At 49.0% G+C, this 23,707-nt stretch overlaps 2 protein-coding genes across 2 annotated transcripts; both read left to right on the top strand.

The window, feature by feature from the left end:
- Positions 1-7,524: 7,524 nt before the first annotated feature.
- On the top strand, positions 7,525-10,991 carry LOC119440313 (solute carrier family 22 member 7). The gene is made up of 2 exons (XM_037705234.1): positions 7,525-9,019; positions 10,915-10,991. The coding sequence occupies exons 1-2, from the start codon at positions 7,525-7,527 to the stop codon at positions 10,989-10,991; spliced, it is 1,572 nt and encodes a 523-aa protein (XP_037561162.1).
- Positions 10,992-18,132: 7,141 nt separating this feature from the next.
- LOC125943515 (uncharacterized) lies at positions 18,133-18,885 on the top strand. The gene has a single exon (XM_049662864.1). It carries the CDS (start codon positions 18,133-18,135, stop codon positions 18,883-18,885), a length of 753 nt encoding a protein of 250 aa, XP_049518821.1.
- The last annotated feature ends 4,822 nt before the right edge of the window (positions 18,886-23,707 follow it).

A 23,707-nucleotide genomic window follows, 5' to 3' on the forward strand; every position in this document is an offset into this window, starting at 1 on the left:
ACAATGGTGACACGAATAATGAGAGAAATCATCCTGGTGACCTACGGAGACGACGAGACGATGGGCTCATGATAAAGCTTGGCACTGTTAACGTGGCAATTGTAACGTCCATGGCAACGATATTGATTTGAGGGTGTTATTGGCTCGGTGATTTAGTTGACAGGTGTGGAATACACGACAGGCATTGTTGAATTTCCAAAGAAGTTTTGAACCGATCCCAGGAGCGGTAGAGTGGGATCCAGAATCATGCGAGATGGTCGCACTTCCCGCCTGACTCCCTGGGGGCAGGCAGGTCGTCGTCACGTCGAAGCTTTTGGTGAGATTGGTCTGCATTCATGACTGAGCGGGCGAACTGTAGACATTCCTCTGCATCTTTTGTGGCGTGTGACACTGGAGTACACTCCGAAGCATATGGGTGGTGTGGAAAAATTGTGTAGGTGGTCAGGAAGGCTCGAAGCCGAAGAGAAGAATAAACACAGAATCCGGCTGTAGCCTGTTTGGCAGTGTTGTGTGCATACAGCATACGTTGCACATGGTAGCACGTCCAGTTGTAATGGTCCGAGGCCACATGCATGTACAGCACGTTGCCCTGTGTTCGTGTTGAAACACTCGCTCAGACCATTTTTCTATGGGTGATAGACTATGGTGCTGCAATGAACAATGTTCCATTGACCGGGAAGTGACTGAACAATTTCGGAGAGAAACACGTGCCCTCTGTCACTCAGTAATTCGCTCTGTGCGTCGTAGCTGTGAACGATGTGACGCAGGATGAAGCAGGCAGCGTGATGCACTGCGGCTATCGGAAGGGCAGCAGTTTTGCCAGAATACGCCAGGTAATCGACGACGACGATGACCCCCCGATTGACAGCAGCGGTACATGAGAGGGGACCACATAATTTAAAATCGACTCGAGAAAAGGGCACACTGGCCATAGAAGTAATTGCAGCTGCAACGTAGGCCTGAATAATAAGCCGACTGTTTACGTTGGCAGTGAGGGCACGAGCGAACTTATTTGTTTACAAAATATTACACGGCCCGCCCGTATAATATTGAAGCTGAAAGTGCGTGTATGTCTTGAGCACGCTCCCATGGATCTGCTGCAGCTCGCCGTCAAATGAAGCACAGATGTCGCTACTGAGATGGCATGGGACCAACTGAAGGTACTTGTATCTATAGCCGTGATAATTTCTGCGGTAGAGGAAACCATCGCGATGTATGAAATGTGGAGCTTCATGGCGGGTCCTTGAGAAAAGTCAACCCGCAAAGCGCATGGTATTTGTTGCAATATGAAGATGTCGACCGTAAAGGTAAGGCCAACATTTGGGAAACGACCATACAATGGCCAAGCAGCCCTATTCAGGCATATAGTAATCCGCTTCAACTTTGGTGAGACTGCGACTGGCGCAGCATACCACGTGTTCTTCAAAACCAGGTGGCCGTTGCGTTAGCACTCCAGCCAGACCAACGCCGCTGGCGTCAGTGTTTATTTCAGTAGGAGCCTCTGGATCGAATTGACGTAAAATTTGTGGAGAGGCCAGTAGGCAACGCAAGGTGATAAAAGTGGCGTTACACTGTTCTGACCACTAGAGCGATCTATGTCACCAAGAAGAAGCGGTGTAAGTGGTGGAAATATAGTAGTGAAATTTAGAACAATGCAGCTATACACGAGCAAGTGGAGTTGGAGCTACTCAGTCTCTCAAGTGTCGTTGGCTTAGAAGAGCAGGCCACGGCTACCCAACATGACCGAATACGGTTAATTGTCTTGCACCGAATGAGCACCTCGTATTAATCTCTAGGCCACCTTGTTTCCGGCATTGAAGATGGGGCTGAAGACATGGGGGAGGGGGGGCAAACACAAAATATGTATCCAAGTAACACACGCAGGCTTGCACATCTATTTAAATATGGACGGCACATTTCGAGCACCAAACGTCATTATTTTAAATATTTACAAGCTCTCCGGTGCGAGAAATGTGGTTCTAATACAGCCTCCACCATGGGCACCTGCCAGTAGCCAGAGCTAATACTTAATCAGGAAAAAAAGGACTTATGTCATCCACTGTGGGAGTTGTTAAGCGGAAACTTTTATTGCTATTTGACAAGTTCTTCTTCAACGACCGTTTGAAAGTACTTAGCAAAATACCAGGTTGGACACCGGGAAACGTCGAGCTCAGGGAAACATCTAGCTCAACGTAAACTTGCGGTGATCGTGTACTTACGGATGCCATGCTTGACAACCAAGGCATAACGACGGCTATGTGACGGGGATGGCTCGACGATGGCGGGATGTCGCAGGTACACCTCCGGAATTACTATACAAGCCAGACGACGAGTGAGCACTACCATGACAGCATCACGACGACTGGCTGACCACTGTGGAGTGACGAAGAGGGAATGACGAATATGCAACTACAGGACAACGGCGTAATGATGAGGCGATGACAGCAATGAGAGTACGGGCGCTGTATGACGTTGATGGCATGCCCATTACGGCGTGGGTACAGCGGCGTGACGAGAATCAGATGACGAAGCTGGAATAAGGATGATGGAGTGAAACCACGACATGACAATGAAGGAATGATCACAATGAAATGAAGGCGGTAAAATGACGGCAGTAGAGCGAAGATGACGACATGACGACGCCGGCCTGCTTGCGTCGGAGCTCACATAGGCGCTTACGTACCTCACCTGTCACCTCGAGACGATCTGGTTCACACTGTATCTGGATCCGGTTTGCAATATGCCCAGGTCAAGGCCAAACTTGGGAAACAGCACATTCATATATATACATCCACAAAGCAGCAGCAGTAGCAGCAGCAGCCGTACCAAAACCCGGAAGGGGAGGTAAATAAAGCTTCACTTTAAATAAATATGCGGATCCCACACGGAGTGAGAATCGTTTTAGCGAAGCTTTCATTGGTATTTGAGAATAATTGTGTTCTTTTCAGCGACCGTTAGTCAGTATAGAACATGCTACCGAATTGGACACCTTTTAAATTGGAAAGGCATCCCTCAACAAAAATTTGGTGCGCTCGAACATGCACATCCCAAGAAAGACGACTCAGTATTGATGAGAATAGGATTACGACACTGAAATAACGACGATTGCACGATAACGATAGAATGAAGACAATGACGTGACGACAATCGGGTGACGGCACTGGCACAACGGTGTAATGACGATTCAATGACGACGACAGCGTGACGACAATTAGAGGACGGCACTGTAATAACGACGATGGAGTGATCAGGACGACAATGCGACGAGTATATGACGATGACACAACGGTGATGGTGGTGTGACCACTGCAAGACGAAAATGGGATGAAGTCACTGGAATGACGACAATATAACGACCATGACAGCAAGAGGACAGTATCGCGATGACACAGTGACGACAATACCATGACGATGAATCCATCGGAAAAAAGATAGCGCGAAATAAACACGGACGAGGGAGAAAAGGAGGAGAAGCGCTGACTACCAACTTCTCGGGTTTATTGTGATCACACATAAATATACCTTGGAAAGGGAGGTTTTGGGGGAGGGAAAAGTATTATGCACTTCCAGCGGCGCATGCGTCGAATGATTAAAAAGTGAACTCGAGAGGATGTAAGTAAAATGACAAATCCAAGGTGGTGTTAATCCCGTATTTGCACAGTGATTCCCATCGTGTGAAGAAAGCCGCGTTGTGCGGGTGCGCGTTGTGTATTCGGCTCCCAGAAAACTACGCTGCCTGTGCAAAAAAAGTGAGCGCTAGCAAACTTGCCAACAGGTGCTGTGTCAAGAAGCACACCACCCGCCGCGTGCCGTGCAAAAGTGAGGCCGTGTAGAGATTCCGCCTCGTGCGGCTGATCGTATACAGGGTGTTTCATTTTAGCTACTTCAAATATTAAAAAATTACGTGCGGCAGATAGCACGATTATAATCCTTGATCTAAACTACTCGATGAGGCGACCATTACTTCCACAAGAAACAAAAACGCCTAATTGAATAATGAACATAAATACGCTAATTAACGGTTTAAATAAATATTTTATGACACATCTTTAAATCTACGAATTATAGCCGCTGACTTCGCAAGGCGTGTCCACTTAGAACGAATTCTCAGGGTAAAGAAGGCCTCCAGTGCAAGACGAGAAGAGGCAATGCCACTCCTGCCCAAAATGGTAGTCTCATAAAATCGAGCGTCACACCCACATGCTTTCGAAGCTGTGCTCTCGAGTTTGCTGTGAGAGCAGGCGGGGCTGCCGTACTAGGCACGAGAAGCCCTTTGTGAAGTGCTCCAGAGGGGTTGTCTATGCCATCCCCTTGCACCCTTGTGGGCAGTTGTATATCGGCCAAAGTGAACGTTGCGTGAACGACCACTTAAGGGAACATGCGCAAAAAAAAAATGACAGCAGAACCACGAGGTGAATGATGATGAGTGGGCGAAGCTCCGGAGGGAATCATCGGATCTCCCGCTTAAGGGGACGCTAGCACAAACGCGTTAGAAACGTGCAGTACTCTCTAGTAAGGGGGAGCGGCCACAGCGTCTTACGCAGCCATTTACACATGCCGGAACGTGCACCGCGTTTGCCGACGCCATCACATGACTGCTGAGAGAGTATACCCCCCGTATTCATAAACGCTCCTCGACTTGAACTTGACTTGCCACCGCTTTGGGCAGCGCGTTCGAAACGCGTTGAAGGTAAGGTGGAGAGGCCAAAGCGTCTTACATCAGCTTCTTACGCGGGCCGTAACGCGCTAGCACAAACGCGTTAGAAACGCGCTAGAAACGCGGCCTTTCGTTAATGTTGGGTATTTATAGCCATCGTGGTGCGTTTGTCCATGTCCGCTTCGTGGCGTAGTGGGCTAACGCCGCGCGCTCGGAAGCGAGGGGTCCCTGGTTCGATTCCGCGCTACGGACACAACTTCGGAATTTTTTTCTCATTTTTCTCAGACTGGTTACACACTACTACTACTACTACGACGGGGACGGAACGGGTGCCGCTATAAGGAGCTTCGCCCCTAATAAACAATAAGGACGATAAGGGCGCGCATTTGGTGGCCCATGTTACCGCATGTGGGTGTGACGCTCGATTTTATGAGACTACCATTTTGGGCAGGAGTGGCAATGCCTCTTCTCGTCTTGTACTGGAGGCCTTCTTTATCAAGCAGAACAGAGATCGGTGTGTAAGTGAGCCGTCTATCTCTTTACTTGATGCCGAATTTGACTTTTTGCGCAACCGTCTTTTATGTACACGTGCCTTTCTTTTTGTCTCGTCTGCGCATGCGTGACAAGATTATATATATTTATGTACAAGCCTTCCATTGCATTAAACAGTTGTGAGTAGCGCTTGTCTTTGTTTCTCCCTTTCTTGTGTCTGTCTTTTATATCGCGCTGAGTTACTTGTTCAGTTATGGAAAACCAACTAGCCCAACAATTAACTATTCGAGAGCACGACAGTCAGTGTCGGTGGTATGGAAGAATTCTGTTATTTTACATAAATTAGTGCTACAAGTTACAAAGGAACAGCTAAACTGATGCGGAAGACAAAGAAGCTCGTCGCGCTGCGTCGGAGTAAAGTTTTGTTCAGCACAAGTGGTAAAGCACTGTGATGAGGGGCTTGAAGGCACAAGGTCAATAGCGGCGATGTAATCGGCAGGCCGATGTTCATGCTGTATTAATTGTGTGATCGACGTTTAAAGTTATAGTGCGTTGCATAGTGTTATTGCCTGCATATTATCTCTCCTTAATTTTGATTCCATCTAGAACATTTTATTCCTCTTACCAATTTACTTACCATAGAGCAGCTAGCCGGTACTTACAGTGGTTAACCTCCCTGTCTTTCCTTCTCTTATTTCTCCTCCTGATTTGTTAAAAAGCAGGTCCAGCAGCTCACGATCACACAGGTACTCGCGTTGCAACAAATAGAGTGGGAGGGATATCGGCCATCAAATGCAGACGGAAGTGACACCAGCACATAGATTGAGCTCAGCGAATGGCAGAGGAACCAGCCGCGACGAACAAGGTCAGACGGCATAAAAAGCACACTAACGTCACACAGCCCGACAAGGGGTTGATTAGAGACAACTACGGAGGTATGTCGCTTTAAGCTGTGACCAGTGAGAAAGAATAAACTTTAACCAAAACGAGACGCGACCGGAGCGAGGGTGAGCAACTCCTCTCTTCTGCAGTGGGTGGTTCCCTAAATGCAGGAGTAGAACGGCCTTAGCTGCCCTTCAGACTCGGTGTACCGGATCGAAATGGTCCGTCGAGTCGGAGCTCGGCTGCACTGCCTTCCATTTCCGTTTGGTGGAAAGTCTTATAGACGACTAATTTAGCGATAGGGTGGTGGTCAAGGGGCGTGTCACAAAAAAAATAAAGGAACTGAGCCACGGCATGGGCGTTGTCCATGATGGCATATTTACTTAATAGAAAATCCCATCCCGATATGAGCCCGTGAGAACAAGGGGCGAGAACAAAGAACTCGAGTACATAAAACGCCCATTCAATGGCAGCTCAGGCTGTGCAGGCCTGAGCTGCCATTGGCCCGATATATCGGCCGCTATTCGCACATAGAAGGTCTGAAAGCGATCTCATCACCTTCCGAATTGTAAATGCTCCAATGACGGCGCCTGTATCAACAAGTGCTGGCGTCTGTGCGCCTTCCGCGGTCCCTTTATTAAGTGCTACGATCAAATTGGACGTCTTGCAGGTTTCGCAGGAATTTCAGGCCTGTCAGTCTTCTTTCTTACAATATATTCGCACATATTACGTGGGAAACGGAGAGAAAAGGCCAGACCCCTCTTCCATCTACCACCCACTCACGAACTAGCCCATACACCACTTGCCTTATTGTTCGCGTGCTCATCTCCCTAGTGGCGTCAGCACTTGGTTTGTCCCGTTGGAACGTATGTGACGCTGCATTTATTTCTATAGAAGGAGATGTCTACCACGATAATCTCTTTACTTTAATATTTTCGATAATAGTTAATATTAACACCTATTGAACAAATGTGATTTTTTAAGATCATTTTTCATTTTTTATACTACCATAAGACTCGTTTTATTTTTGCCGTTTGATTTTGGTCCAACCAGCCATTTATGATGGTCAGTTCCTCAGCTTTGCTGTGTGTTATGTGTTGAGATGGCGCTGGTTGATAGGAACAGAAGAACTTGTTGAACATCGCCTGCTAATTATTGTATTTGCATTCTAAACATCAGATGCATTCACATCACCTAAGTTGGTTTCTCCAAATTTTTTGTTAATATTACCTCCCCCTGGTTGTAACAGCTTTACACTTTCACCTTTTCAGTTAGTCTGACTGCTCGCTTGCATTGTATTCTAGTTATTGCAACATCTGCCTTTTTTGCCTTTTACTTTGCGTTTGTTGTTTTCAAATGTGAATTTTCTTTAGCGTACCCACTGCCGCCCGATTCTCGGCGTATCCCCCTTAGTGGGTGCGAGACATGACAGAGGTTCATCATCATCATCATCATCATTGACGGTGGATCCCATCCATAAAGTCCGGGACAGCATGGACATTTGCTTTCCACAGCGACTGGGCGCAACCGACCTACTGACGAGCGAGTGCTTTGACTGCCAGGATGGTTTCGGCAACGGCTCCTTCCAGAGGCAGTTTCTGCTCCTCAGCGCCGTGGGCCTCGTGCTGGTCTGCTGCCACGGCGCCCTGCTGCCGCTCGTTTTCGGTAACGTCGACCATTGGTGTAAGCGTCCGGCCAAATTGAACATCTCCACGTACGCCTGGAAGAGCGAAGCCATACCTGTTGAAGCCGACGGACGGCACAGTCGCTGCTACGTCTACGCGGACGCCGGAGAACAGCGGGGGAATTACACTGGAGACGTCGTCACTTGCGACGAATGGGACTACGACGAAAAGCGCGCCGCCACTTCTGCCGTGACCACCTGGAACATGGTTTGCCACAGACGCACCCTGCTTACCGCAGTGGGTGTGGCACAAAACGCCGGTGCTGCCGTCTTCCTGCTGGTCTGCGGCGCTGCGAGCGACCTATTCGGTAGGATGCCCGTACTTGTAGTGTCCGCAGCCGCATCATTCGTGACGACGCTAGGTGGCTGCCTCACCGCCAACTACGTGCTATATGCTGCAGCCCAGTTCGTCGCCTGCGGCTGCGTGGGTGTCAACAGTGCCGTCAGTCTGCTCGTTTCGTTCGAGGTGACTGTTCACAAACACCGGCCTCTGCATCTCATCTTCACAGCAACGGCGAGTTTTGCATTGGCAGATTTGTGGTTACTGGTCGTGTACAGCCTCTCTGTAGACTGGATGCTCAAACAAGTCGTCTTCCTTGCCCCGACACTGCTCCTCCTGGTTACCTTTAACATCGCCCAAGAATCTCCGCGCTGGCTGGTCGCAAAGCGCAAGCTCGATGAAGCAGAAGCCGTCATGCTCAACGCTGCTAAAGCGAACGAGTTTTCCCTGCCAGGCACGGCCTATCTCCTCGACAAGGTCAAGCTGGAGGGCTTAAAAAACCGGTATCGTATGGCGCGCACCAGCAATGCCGGCAGCTTTCTACTCGATGTGTTCACGCTCCGACGGCGAGTGATTGCGATGTTCGCCGTCCAATTCTCCCTCACGTTTGCAGTGTATGCCGACACAATATCGATGTTGGCTCGAATCGACGACGCTGTCGGCAAAGGCGAGCCCTGGTTCCCTTGGGCAGCACACGGCGTAAGACTGCTTAGCTACGCATCGGTTTACACATCTGTGGCCCGATTCGGACTCGTGACGGTCCTCTCCACGGTTTTGGCGCTTGTCGGTGTCATTCACTGTCTCCTGAGCTTCGTTGTCGTCTTCCCGTCCTGGGCCGCCATGGGCGACGCCCTGCTCGTGCTTTCGAGTGGCTTGGTTCCAATGGCTGTCATTGTGAGCATCGCCTACCTCATGGAAGTGGTGCCAACGGCTGTACGTGGTGGCGCCCTGGGCTGGGCGCTCGCCTGCGGGCGTGTTGGCGCCGGGGGCGCCTCGTCGACCTTTGTGCTGCGACAAGTCGGCCGTGAGGATGTCGCGTTCGCCCTGTCAGGACTGTTTCTTATAGGGTCGCTCCTGTTGATAGCGGTCCTGCCACTAGCCGTGGGAGTTGAGCGCGCGGCCATTGATACCACCGTCGCAAGTCGACGAGCTTCGGTTTCAAGCAAACAATCAATCGAGCACATGAAAAGGACTCTGAAACCGCGTCTGAACAGGCGGACCAGTTCACTTGGATACAAGCCAGTTATTAAGAGTAGGAAGAGCTTGACTGACAATTCTATGCGTTCTAATCTGTCTACTCAAAGCGAAACGGGATATTTTGACGATACAGGGCGATCTTCGAACTTAGTAACAGCAACAAGGTGATATGCTACCATAGCTGCCGTATATAAACACAACACTCTCGTTTTCTTTACTCGCGTCACTTTCTGTTCACTGCGAATATATATATATATATATATATATATATATATATATATATATATAATTTTCGCGCATTCACATGATCTTCCTTGAGATGTGTGTTTTTATAGAGTCTTTGGCTCGCTGTTTGTTTCCGTGTGCTTGCTAATTATTTGCAGCGTGTTATGCTAAACACTTCCAATTTTCAGCCATTTATTTATGATTTGTTTGCAGGACAAGTCTCAGAGTGTTCGTATTTCTTTGCTGCAACACAAGTTGAAGAAATACCATAGAGCGGAAGCGTTGTCGAGTTGCTTCTCTGGTAAATTATAACGCAGCTCACTGGGACATCACTGAACCACAATGTTCTGTCCTCGGAAAAGGGCGCGCTGTTGTGCTTGTGGTTTCCGCAGGTCAAATTGGGACACGCGCGCGCGTCGTGGCAATAGCAAACAACTAATAAAATAATAAACAAAGGTGCTAGGGCCTTCAGATTTTAAGATAAGAGAACTTATGTTGCCCTTGGAAAGACGTCTTTGCCGCGATGCATTTCTGTTTAAAAGTGAAGCCGACATTAAGGGGATCGGTGTAAGTTTGGTCATTGTAAGCTGGCTTTCCCACGGTCGTGGGTGCAGTAAAGCCTACTCATAAAGAAATTACGATGCGAACGGGGCCCGATAAGGCTATCGTGTTCCACTCTTAAATTTAAATTAAATTATGGGGTTTTACGTCCCAAAATCACGATCTGATTATGAGGCACGCCGTAGTGTGGGACTCCGGAAATTTGGACCACCTGGGGTTCTTTAACGTGCACCTAAATCTTAGTACACGGGTGTTTTCGCATTTCGCTCCCATAGAAATGCGGCCGCCGTGGCCAGGATTCGGTCCCGCGACCTCGTGCTCAGCAGCCCAACACCATAGCCACTGAGCAACCACGGCGGGTACGCGGTCGATTCTTGAAGGCGAAGCTTGAGCGTCCTCCAATTTCTGCCTGCTTTGCGCTTCCCCGGTTGACCGCTTCGGCCGCGCCGCCTTTGGTGTGAATGTGCCTTCGCGTTGCCCCGTTGAACCGCAGCGGAGCAGCGGGCGACTTTCGCGTTTGAAGCGGTGTTGATACGACGGTATGGACCGCTTCATTACTCCGCAGCCGAGTGGGACGTGAATGAGCTGCAAAGAATCGCATCGCAAGCAGCTCGTCAGCGGCATCCTTGTGTGAAGCGTGATTCGGCGGTGCTTAACCGTGCACGTCATGCTTGTCCACAGACAAAACCGGCAATCCATCCCGTCGTGTGAATCCAGCTTTACTTATGCATTTAGCGTAGCGGAACGGACCATTCGTATTTGCAGCGCCCTGTAACCGACATCACCATAGCGAAAAAAAAACAACTGTTTGTGTCAGTCTTACCAAGTAAAACAAATATGCAGAGCCTATTTGCTTATAAAGTATATATACGTGCTCCTGTAACTCGTTAACAGTGCATTTTACTGACTGAAATTAAGTCATCGTATTTTTGATAGCCAACGAGTGCCTTCCAGAACCACTCCAGCCCTTGCGGGCAATTGTTGCCAATGCGCTGGCGACGTTCCTGTTCTGAAAGTGCTATCTTGTGCCAGGTATTCGCGCCAGCACGACAAGGAATGCCACTGAGAAGAGCTCAAAATGACCACTTACTTATGTTCACGTTGAAGTTGTCTAAAATAGAAGACGTGCTTTCCCTTTAAGTGTTGGAATACAAAGCGCGCCTGACCATTCCGCAGTGCTTCTTACCACGCTGCGGGGTGTTCAGTGGATTTAGTACTCATCTCTTCTCGCAGTAAACATAGATCTGTGCGAAGGCTATCTCGAGGCTTGCGCGGCTTAGTGGAAAAGGAAGCTGCAGTGAAAGTAGTCGAAGGCATAGTCATACTGAAGGCAGCCATCTTGGATTGACAGTACAAGCCCATGATAGCGGCGCCGCTCAACGCACTTTATAGGTAGCTTGTAAATTAAAAAGGTTTTCCCATTCGTCGAGGATTAGTTATTTATGAGGAGGCAGAACATGCCAGCAGTGTTTTTACCGTTGGAAATGTGTTCTGAGAATCTGGATTGGGCCTCAAGTTAACCTACGATATTGCAGAACCCAACGAATGGCAATTCCTAGACCCAACACTGCGACTACAATGGGAACACACTTGCCGGATGTACAGTGTGTATAACCCCAGATCAGCAAAGCCAATTCTTCACTATAACTCAGGCTATTCAAAAATTTTCGAAGTGGAGTTGTAGTGTCTTGCCTTAGGGTCGCCTTGTTCAAATCGTGTCGTCGCACAGTGAACCTGGGATTTTCACGTCAAATTAGTAGACTAAAATCGGTAGGATTCCCAGAGGACATTTGTAGAGCAGCTGAAAAAATTACGAAGAAGCTTAAGATTGTTGAACCAGAGAAATGTAGAAGCACAGATTTGCCCACAACGAAAACGCATAGCTGTGGTACCCTATATATGTCAATTGCTTTTCCCACAGACTAAAGAAAGTTGCCTGCCGGTTTGGCGTTGACGTCGTTTTCAGCGCTCCTGACAAGCTGCAACGAATCTGCCAAGCGATGGCCAAAGGGTTTGACAAAATAGAAGAAAAAGTGAATCTCTGCCTTTAAAGAAGACGCCAAGTTCGTAAGATGTAAAATAGGTGTAGTATACATATTTCCATTACCTTGCGGTCATGTTTACATAGGCCAGACTGGCCGGTGTGTTAATACCCGTCTAAAAGAGCATCGACAATCACTGGACAAATACAACCACTAACACTTAACCAACTGCTACAAAAGCTGTCATTGTGAACATGTCTTTGGGATACTATGATTTTGTTAGCTTATAAAAGCAAGCTAACATACGAAATAACCAAGGTCTTCCCTATCAGAAAGCGTGCAGATATGTGCGTAAGTGAGCCATCTGTAGTACTGACAAGGAATTGGCCTTGTTGAGCGCAGCGTGAGTTTTTTATTGCGATAGCAATTATATGGACACTTCAACCGGATTTCTGCCGTCGGCGTCGCCGTCGCCGTCGCCGTGAGGTTCCGTATAGATAAAATCTGCGCCGCGCGCCGTATGCCCCAGCGGAAGCGTGCGGGGACGCGCGCTATCACGGAGAGCGAACGCACTCAATCTCCCACGCGCAAGCAAGGAAGCGGAAAGCCAGCGCCCGAGGGAGCAGGGGGGGGGGGGGGGGCACTTCTCTGCCAACAACCGCGCTCGTCGCTCGTCCGCACAGTCTCTTATCTCTCCCACGCGCACGCAAGGAAGCGGGAAGCCAGCGCCGGAGGGAGCGGGAGGGGGGGGGGGCGCACTTCTACGCTGCCAACAACCGCGCTCGTCGTTCGTTCTACCGCACCGTCTCTTATCTCCACACGGCTCTGACCTTTATGCGCCGTGCATTCGCCGCTCAGTTTCCGTTGAAGCGATAGACCGCACGTACCTTCGCCCGCTGCCAGCGTTTTGACAGTCGTTGGCTGCAGTCATTCAGTGTGATCTATTCATGTTTGTTTGTGCGCGCTCACACCACGCTTGTTCATTCAGTTAGTAATAGTCGGGCCACATTTTCCAACGCACGCTACACATGCAATGCTGCCCAGATCGGCAGTGCAGCACTACAGGTGTGTCCCTTCGCGCGCGCTGCCCACGGTAAGCGCTTCTCATCAACACCACCGTTTCACACGCGCCTTCTCGTGGTCATCGAGTCTCTCTTCATGTCGGTCTACTTACGCCGCAGCACACCTGCTTACTTAATCAGCTCATGTTTACTACAATTCATATTGCTACCAAGGCCGCTCACCTTACTTCGTATGACATTGCTGTGTTGCTATCGCATTCATTGATTCGCCCTTAGGGCGAAACTGTGACATTTTTTGTATGTGTAGAAGCTCTGTGTTTTTTTATATCTTTTATTCTGAATGTGCTTACGCATGATCTGTTCAGTTAGCCTGAATATATATATATATATATATATATATATATATATATATATATATATTCAGGGTGTTCAAAATTAAGCTTTGCGGAGTTTTTACAAATCACCTGTGGCAGGTAGCATAATTATTATCCTTGAGCTGGGTTATTCGAAGACGCGGACATTACCAGCGCGCGGAATCGAAACACATGTTCAAGTAATTACCACAACTTCACTAATTAACTTCTTAGTTAATTACTTTACGACACATATCGCAATTTACGAATTGTAGCCGGTGACCTTGTCAGGCGTATTCACCTGGAACGAATTTCCAGAATGACACCAGTTCTGAGATATGCTCCACCAAACTCGCCCTAAAAATGCACTGTTGTTCCACCTACTTTTTTACCAAAATGCTGTTTTATAGATTGAAGCACTAAAGTAACAGAAACGCCCAGGTATTTTGTCCTACACTTGGGGAAATAATATCTCAAAGCTAGTGTCATCCTGGAAATTCATTTCAAGTGGATGCGTCTTGCAAGCTCACCGGCTACAAATAGTGAATTGTCATATCTATCGTAAAGTCAATAATTAAGAAGTTCATTTGTCGATTATTGTTAATTAGTTGCATGTGTGTTCGATTTGTCGTGCTATTATTGTCCGCCTCTTCGTATAACCCAGCTCACCGATAAGAAATATGCTACCTGCCAGAAGCGATGTATAAAAATTCCATAAAGCTTAATTTTAAACACCATATATATATATATATATATATATATATATTGTGAGACAGCGTTTAGGCCGTCAGACTCCTCTCTATTCTCTCAAGCGAGAGCCCCACCACCAGACCCAAAATGGTGTTCATGAGTATGTACAGATGAGAATATGAAGCGTATGAATAATGCTCACACTAATTTCCCCACGCGCACAGGCGGCCAGCCAGGCCGCGACTTAGCCAAGTGCTCGACAGCTGTCACGATCCATCGATAACCTGCTGACGTTATGGGCAGAGGTCCGACCAAGTCTATTCCAACGATGGCAAAAGGTGTCTCGAGACATGGGATGGGCTGTAAAAGGCCAGCAAGAGGCGAAGTCGGTCGTTTCCGCTGTTGACATTGGACGCAAGAAGCGATCTACTTGGCCACAAAGGTAGACATGCCTGGCAAAAAGAAACTGCTTCTAACGCAATGGTATGTTTTGTGGAAACCCAAGTGGCCAGCAGATGGGTCGCCTTGAAAGGCTTCTAGGATTTGTGTGCGCAGCAAATGTGGAAGAACAGGCACCCAGCGGTCTCCGTCGGTGTTGTCAATATAGCGGTGCAGCACATCGTTGTCGAGCTTAAACAGTCGCGGTTGTCGACGTAATCGGGCCATTCGGTGCAGAAATAGTACCACACAGGCGTTGGATGATACTACTGCAGTGAGGATCAGCACGTTGACACGAGGCAAACCGACGGCCGCGAGTAGAAGATGGCGTGTCATTAACCGCTAGCATATAAGTGGAGACAGTCTCATAATCAAGTGGCGCGGAATGGAGAGACGTGCTGAAAGATAATAGTGGCAGGGGACAGCGAGACAGAGCGTCGGCATATTGATGTTTTTTTTTTCAGACTTGTACGAAACGTCAAAATCGCACTATTGTAATCGGACCACCCAGCGACCAAGGCGTCCAGAGAAATTTTTCAGTGACGACAACCAGCATAAGGCGTGATGGTCGGTTATGACCGTGAAGTGGCGCCCATAAAGATATGGTCGAAACTTTTGTATGGCCCAAACTACTGCGAGGCATTCCTGCTGTGTTATCGAGTAGTTCTTTTCAGCAGCCGTTATTGTGCGACTGGCATAAGCAAGAAGTTTCTCTCGTGCAGTGGTATCATGCTGTAGAAAGACAGCACCGATCCCATGGCCAGTAGCGTCGGTGTGCAAACAAGTTGGTGCGTTCTCATTGAAGTGACGGAGGACGGGTTCGGATGTCAAGACTTGCTCGAGGGTTTGGAAAGAACGTTCGCAGTCGTCTGTCCAAGTGAGAGCAGTGCCCGACGTCAGCAACTTGTGCAGCGGCGACGCCATGGCAACAAAATGACTAATGTTGCGGTGGAAATAGGAAACCAGGCACAAGAAACTTCTTAATTGTTTTTGATTTTCAGGACGAGGGAAGCGAATCACGGCAGCAACCTTGTCAGGATATGGTCGAACGTCATATTTACTTATAAGGTGGCCCAACATTTTGATGTTCTTTCAGGCAAAATGGCATTTGTTTGTGTTAAGTGGAGTCCAGCGTTAGAAATGCATGTTAAAACGTCGTCCAAACGCTCAAGGCTCAACGATGTCATTTAATACCACAGACAGGTCTTCCACTTAAGGCTGCGTAAAACTGTGTGATCATGCCTTGAAATGTTGCAGGAGCATTGCATAAACCGAAGGGCATTACGCTGAACTCATAAAATCTATCTGGTGTCGCAAAGGCTGTCTTGTCCTTGCGCGCTACGTGTATGGGTATTTGCCAGTACTCGGATCGAAGGTCTAGACTTGAGAAATATTCAGCGCCCTGGAGGGAGTCAATGGCATCGTCGATTCTTGGCATCGGATATACGTCTTTGCGCGTGATCTTATAAAGTGCTCGATAATCAACGCAAAATCGTACCAAGCCATCTTTCTTGCGGACCAACACAACAGGAGACGACCAAGAACTGGACGATGGCCGAATGATGTCTCTTTTAAGTATATAATCAACGTTGTGGCCAATTTTTTGTTCTGCTGAAGACACACGATATGGGCGGCGGCGTACAGTCGAACTTCCTTCGGTTTCGGTGTCATGCACAGCGACGGAAGTTCGCCCCAGAAGCTTGGAGTAGATTTCAAACAAAGCGTGATGTCTTTTCAGTCAGGCCATAAGGTTTTCTTTCTGCGCAGCAGTCAGATCGTGATTTATCGCGGCCGATAAATCAGCGGTCATAGCATGATCGTCAGTTGTGGTAGACAAAGGTGGTGGTTCGGTGTGAAGGGGTACTACCGAAAGAGGTTCGGTGTCAGTAAAGCAAGTCACAGCGGTGCCCCGGGAGAGCACAACTGGCGAAGAAGTAGGGTTACGAACACCGATCAACGCTCTACCGTCCTGAAACCGCACCAGGCTAGGAGCAAAGCTAAGCCCACCAGATATCCGGCGACCGCGCAGTGCAAGGAGTACATCACCATTTACAATCGGGCCGGAAGTCAGTGTTAGAATATGCTCACTGCCCGGGGGAATTAAACAGTCGGTACACAGGCTGTGAGGATCGACAGCGGAGGAAGATTCAGTGTCCGTCATATGAATAGTTCGCTGAATGCAAGATATTAAAGGTGTTGAGGACAGGAAGTCCCATCCTAAAATCATTTCGTAGGTACACGAAGATAGCACAGCAAACTGAATGTGGTGAAGGATGTCATCAATGAAAACACGCAGTGCAAACACCGGAGGGCTGAATAACAACTGCAATGGCTCAACGTAGGGGAGGGCCATTATATGGAGTCTTCACTTATCGCAAGTGAGAATTCAAGTCAGTACTAATAACGGAGAGAGATACACCCGTGTCAACTAAGGCTTCAGTCCGCAAACCTTCAACAAACACCAAAACTACATTTGACGGGCGCTCCGATGGAGGTTCAAGTTGTCCAAAGGATGCAGCTTTCCCTCCTGATGCTGCACTATTTAGTTTTCCGGGTGGTGATCGGAGGACGAAGCAGATGGTCGAAGAGAGGAAGAGGAGCGCCACATCGGTGATGGAGAGCGAGGACGCGGGAAGCGCAATGAACCAGCAGCGTTGATTTCCTGCGGAGATAGGGACCGTCGAGGATAATAATTGTAGTACGAACGGTCACAAGACTCATCCCTTTCAAAACCGTCATAGCCACGTCTTTCATCTTGCTGACGGCGTCGGCAAAACCTTGAAATGTGGCCACGGATTCCGCGATAAGCAAACTAGGTCGAGGTGGCCTTCATGCGTTGTAAGAATCAAGAGGTGGTGGTCGGGCAGTGATAGGATTCAGGGACCCGTGCATTGCAGGTGCCTGCTGGGGTGGCTGCTGCAAGGGTGACACCAGAGAGGCAACCTGAGCATAAGTTGGTGTAGGGATGGGGTGCGGGCTGGGGATTTGCGGGCACGTCACGGCAGCTATCTCTTCCCTCACAATATGGCGTAGGCCGCCACCAGGAGGCGTCATATGGACTTCCGGAGGGGCTGACGAAGCTTGGGCGTGCAGTTCCTCACGGATGATGGAGCGAATCAAAGCACGTAGCTCGCTATCTTTGGACGGCCTGAAATCAGACGTGTCAGGGTATAAGCGGATCATGGTAAGCTCATCCAGGCGCTGACACGTACTGATGATGTTTGCGACGGTAGTGGGTTTCAGCACGACGAGACGATTGAATGCCACAGTCGCAATACCCTTGAGCAGGTGGCGTACACGGTCACTCTCTGCCATCGAGGTGTTCACGCGGCAGCATAGGGCGACGACGTCCTCTATGTACGAAGCGTACGACTCTCCCGTGTGCTGAACACGCTCAGTGTGGTGCCATGCGAAGCCTGTGTGACGTCACGCTGATAGCGCGGTGCTCATCGCCTTATAAGCGCTGTGAACCGGGCGCTCCGTGTTCTTCTGGCTCAGCACTCACGCACTAATAAACCGTTTTTACTGTTCGCCACTCATGGACACTCTGGCTCTGCCTCGTCCCTCGCGGCTGCAACAGACTGGCGACGAGGGTGGGATAAGAATTCCACTGGGCTGCAAGACACCATTAACGACGGTCCCGGAGCGTGCCGCGAGTAGTCTGGCAGGATGGCCACGATGGGAAGGTTCTATCAGTTCATCGAAGACGGTGATGAATATTTCCAGTCCTACGTGGAGCAGTTCAAACACTTCCTGAAGGCTTCCCAGGTGAGCGACGACCTGAAGGTGTCAGTCTTCATAACGGCAATAGGGAAGAAAGCCTACAAATCCCTGAAAACATTGGTGGAACCAGAAAATCCGGAAAACAAGACGTACGAACAGTTGGTGCAGACCCTGCAAGAGCAGTACGTGCCCACAACCTCTGTAATTGCCGAGCAGTTCAAACTTAATCGGCGTTTTCAGCAAGACAGCGAAATAGTGGCAACTTTCGCGGTAGAACGGAAGCGGTTGGCGACGTCCTGCGACTTCGGGGCGTTTTTGGACGAGGCTCTTCGCGACAGGTTTGTGGCAGGACTTTGCGACAAAGAAACACAAGCACAGCTGCTAAAGAACAGCAAGTTGACGTTAAAAAATGCCTGCGATATCGCAAGGAGTATCGAGTTGGCCCGCAAGGAAAGTCGAGATATTCAGCCGGGTGCAGCGCAAGGAACTGTCAGCGCTATTCACCGCAAACCAGATAGCGGAAAACGCGCACCGCGCTGGAGAGAAGAAACTTCGGCGATGCCGGCTGATACAAGGGCGACGGAATCACTGCCCTGTATCCGATGCGGCTCAGAGCATGAAGCATCTATCTGCAAATTTCGAAAGTATCGTTGTCGGTTGTGGAAACGTGTCGGGCACTTGGGAGCTGTGAAGCTGTGAAGGAGGAAGAAGAAGTGATCGTAGCGATCTGCCTCAGCTCCGATCTCTCAGTGTATCCCTGTGATTTTCTCGTGATTTCTGCAATCAGAGACAAGAACACTGGGGGACGTTTTCCCTTAGGATGGGGGATAAAAACCCCTCCCAGCAATGGGGCCCTGGACGACCACATCATTGTGCCTCCGATGTGAGTGACCGCTTCGGCCCCAGCGTCGTCGACATTGATACTTCCGATGGCTATTCCACTGAAGATATGACCTCGGATAGCGACTTCACCGTTGTCTCAAGCCGCCGTTTGAAGAGGAAGATCAGAAGGACATCACCGACCGGTCGGCAGCCACCGAAAAAGGCGAGTGGCATGCGGTCATACACAATCTCGTATGTACCAACAACGACGACAGACATCTTGAACTCTCTGAATAGGCAGAGCTTGACGGAGTATTTTGAACTTGTCGCCCCTGGCCAAGTTGAAGAGATACGTATAAATGCTCAAAAGAACATCCTGTCTGTGGAAGTCAATACAAAGACCATACTGGACACACTAAAAGCAATTGGTCAGTTGGGCAACATTCCGGTCCGCGCATTCTCCGCGTATGACAAGGAAACTACAACAGTCGTCATCTACGATGTGGACGAAGACATTACTGACTCCAGCCTTGAAAAATTGCTCTCATCGTCGGCTCCTGTACTTGGCTTTCACCGCTTTGGACGGTCCCGATGTGTGAAAGTAGTGTTTCAGTCGGAGACCTTGCCTACACACGTCAAGGTTGGATACGTGAGGCATTCGGTACGTCCTTACGTGCCGAGGCCTCTCCAATGTCATAAATGCTTAAAATTTGGGCATGTAAGTGCAGTTTGCAAAGGTGTGGTAACATGCAAACGATGCGGTGGATCTCACGAAGATGATAACTGCAGCGTTGATGCAAAATGTCCAAACTGTTCGGGCGCCCATGATGCTACATCAAAGGAATGTCCCAAGATGAGGAACGAAATAAGTATCATGAAGAAGATGGTTAGAGACCGTTCCACACACAGAGAAGCTGCAAGGGCTGTCCAGCGCCGTAGGCGTCGTTCACGACACCGACGACGACGACGAAGCAGCAGTGCTCATCAAGTAGAAAAACCAACACCCAAAATACAGTCTTCATCACCTCCTCGCCCGATCTTGCCGGCCAGAAATGAAGACACGCGTACTTCAATGCCCTTACAGAACGCGAAAGTGCAAGGTCACCAGTCATTAGCCCCGAATACATCGGAGGCAGAATGGCCATCGTTACCATCGAGACCCACGTGTACGCCTCCGTCGCACAGTGCTGCTGCTTGCAATGAAGAGAATCGAAAGACGGATGAAGTTGACGTCAAGGCTATGTTAAAAAATTTGATGGGTTCGATGCGCAAGATTCTTGGCAACCTCAACAGCCCGGCTGCTAAGGCTGCTGTACAGCTACTTGAGGTGTTGGAGCCACTTCTAGTGGTTCTTCAATAAGCGAATATGGCACTGATGTTTGAGGAACGCATACGTCAGTCGCTGGTTATGCAATGGAACGCCAGAGGTCTACGTGGTCATCTGCCGGATTTCAGACAGCGTTTGTTCAAGTACCAATTTCCAGTTATTGTTATATGCGAGCCAAACATGGATTCGACGTTCCGTATCTCTGGGTATATCCAGGAATGGTCTCGCAGCGACCAACGTGCAAGCAAAGTACTAGTATGTATACGCCGCGATCTGACGTACTTTAGACATAACATCATGCCGCATACTACCAATGATTATGTATGCCTGACTATAACACACAAAAGGCGAACGTTCTCTGTAATTGGTGGATACATCCATCCAAGAGCGAAGATTGACTGCTCCTACCTGACGTCTGTGCTGCAAACCGCACGAGGTCCGCACGTTGTGATTGGTGACTTTAATGCACATCATCCCATATGGGGCAGCGCTGTAGTGAACTGTCGTGGCAGAGATTTGGCCGACTTCATGTGTAATCAGGGACTCAGTGTGCTCAACGACGGGTCACCTACATTCATTCGTGGAACTTCTTACAGCAGCTGCCTTGATCTTACTTTTGTGTCCAGAAGCCTTCTGTCAACTGCATGTTGGTCCATGGATGTAGAAACTCATGGAAGTGACCACCTCCCAACATACGTTCAATTTAGCTGGTTCCGCCGATCAGCCTCACGATGCATACACCAAACAGACTGGACTTTATTTAAGGCATCTATCAAAACCAGATGTCAATGCCCGCCTACACCATCCGAGGTTGAGGACATCATTTCTACTTCTCTGCGTGACACAACGAAACAAGTTAACCTACCAATGCGCAGATCAGCGATCGATTCACAATACGAGGCTCTTCATGCAATCCGCCGCCGCGCAGAACGACGATACAGAAGAACGAAGTCTCCGTCAGACCTTTCAGCCAGTCGCCGAGCGCAACGACACGTTCTTAGACATCTCGACAAGCTTGACAGGCAGCGGTGGCGGACGTTCTGCGGCTCTCTGGACCCAAGCAGCCTTTATCTAAGATCTGGCGGGTAGTACGAAGTCTGCAGACGAGTCCACAACAAAGCCACCCATTCCGTGCCGTGGCTCTACATCAAGGCCGGAGCTAACTGGAGGTGGCCAATGACTACTGTAAACTTGTGGTGGCTACCTCTAATACCGAAATTGAAGCTCTTACCACCATAGCGCCCCCGTCACCTGATGAGCGTCTCGAGGTGCCTTTTACGATGCAAGAACTTGACGCTGCAATTTCAGTCTCCCGACGCTCATCGGCTCCAGGTCCAGACGGAATCACGTACGCTGCACTCCGTCATCTTGGCACAGAAGCACGACAAATCCTGTTGTCCTATTATAACATCTCGTGGGAATCAGGAAATGTTCCTGCCAATTGGAAATGCAGCCGCATTATTACACTGCTCAAACCAGGGAAGTGCCCTAAGGAACTTTCATCCTACCGGCCGATCGCCTTAGCCAGCTGCGTCGGCAAAGTAATGGAAAGGATGGTACTGTCTAGATTAGAGTGGTTCTTAGAAAGCAATAACTGCTTTCCCCAATTTATGCATGGATTCTGAAGAGGCCGATCTGCCATTGACGGTGTGGTCAACTTGATCTCCGATGTTGAACAAGAAGGAAGTCGACGCAGATTAGTCGGGGCAGTATTCCTTGACATTAAGGGCGCCTTTGACAATGTTCTGCATTACGCGATCCTTGATGCGCTTGAAGATTTAGGCATTGGTGGCCGACTATATAATTGGATCGTTAGTTATCTAAATGACCGTACCGTATATATGTCGACAAGCGATGGAGACACCGGTCACTATAATATTCACCGCGGTGTTCCCCAAGGAGGAGTTCTCAGTCCGACTCTCTTCAATGTGACATTGATTGGACTTGCGTCTGAGCTTCCCAACACAGTAAAGATTAGCGCGTATGCCGACGACATATGCATATGGGCATCTGGAGCTACGCGTCCGCAACTGCGTGCGCGTTTGCAACGTGCAGTGACTATTACAGCCACGTACTTACGACGTCAAGGCCTCACACTTTCAACTGAAAAATGTGCAGTGCTTGCCTTCAAGCGCAAACAAATGACTAAATATCCGATAGTCGTTAAAGGAACATCGATACCTTACGTAACACACCACAAGTTCCTTGGTGTAACCATCGACCGTGAACTATCCTGGTCAAGGCACGTCACTGCACTGAAGTCAAAACTGAAGAGTTTTGTCCTTGTGCTTCGGGTGGTGGCAGGAGCAAGATGGGGCCCGTCGGAATCATCTCTTCTTCAATTGTACCAAGCCCTGTTCGTAGGCTATATAAGATACAGCATGCCGGTGCTCTCGAACATGAAACCCAGCTGTGTGCGGACGTTAGAGAGCATACAAGCTCAAGGTTTGCGCACGTGCTTGGGCCTACCACGCTGCACCTCAACGAATGGAACCATTGCGGAAGCTCGGGCTTGTCCCATCAACGTATATATGCTCTGCGAACCTCTTCGAGTGCACCTACGCTTGTTGACCCGACATAGGCAACATCCCCTATCAGCACTCCCTGCCACACACCCAAACTGCAGTTTTTCAAGAACTATATTGCGTCATGAGAACATTATGCCGTTTAGATTCTCTCCCCGATGCATTCCTAGTGCTCCTCTGTGGGTCCTACCTACACCACTTGTTAAACTTCAAATCCCTGGGATTACGAGGAAGTCCTGTGTTTTGTCCATTGGCCTTAAGCAACTTACCCTATCGCACATTTTTACAGCATACAGTGGTACTTCTCACGTGTATACCGATGGCTCTGTTACCCCTAGTGCCTCCGCCGCAGCCTTTGTCATCCCGCAAATGTCCATCGCTCGACGGTTTAAATTAGACCACAAGTCCACTTCAACTGCTGCAGAACTTGTTGCTATCCGCGAGGCAATACGATTCCTTGCAAGAGAGCCTCCTCGCATATGGACTTTATTTTGCGACGCCAAACCCGCTCTTCAAGCCATTGAGTGCGTTATGAGACAAGGCCCTTATTATATTTTAGCTCTTGAAATCGCAGAGCTTCTCGATATTGCGACCAAATGCGGCCACCACGTCACCTTTCAGTGGACACCTGCACACTGTGGCGTGATAGGAAATGAACAAGCAGACGCTGAAGCTAAAATAGCTGTAAATAATGCGCCAGAAGTAAGCATTGCGTTCTCACGAACAGACACGTATGCCCTGCTTCGGTGCGTTATGCGGAACTTTACACTTGAGTACTGGACCAATCCTGATCGACGACACAAGAGACTGCACAAATGGGACCCAGAAATGAAGTTCCGCATGCCTC

Source organism: Dermacentor silvarum, chromosome 2 (genome assembly GCF_013339745.2).
Source record: "Dermacentor silvarum isolate Dsil-2018 chromosome 2, BIME_Dsil_1.4, whole genome shotgun sequence".
Lineage (NCBI taxonomy): Eukaryota > Metazoa > Arthropoda > Arachnida > Ixodida > Ixodidae > Dermacentor > Dermacentor silvarum.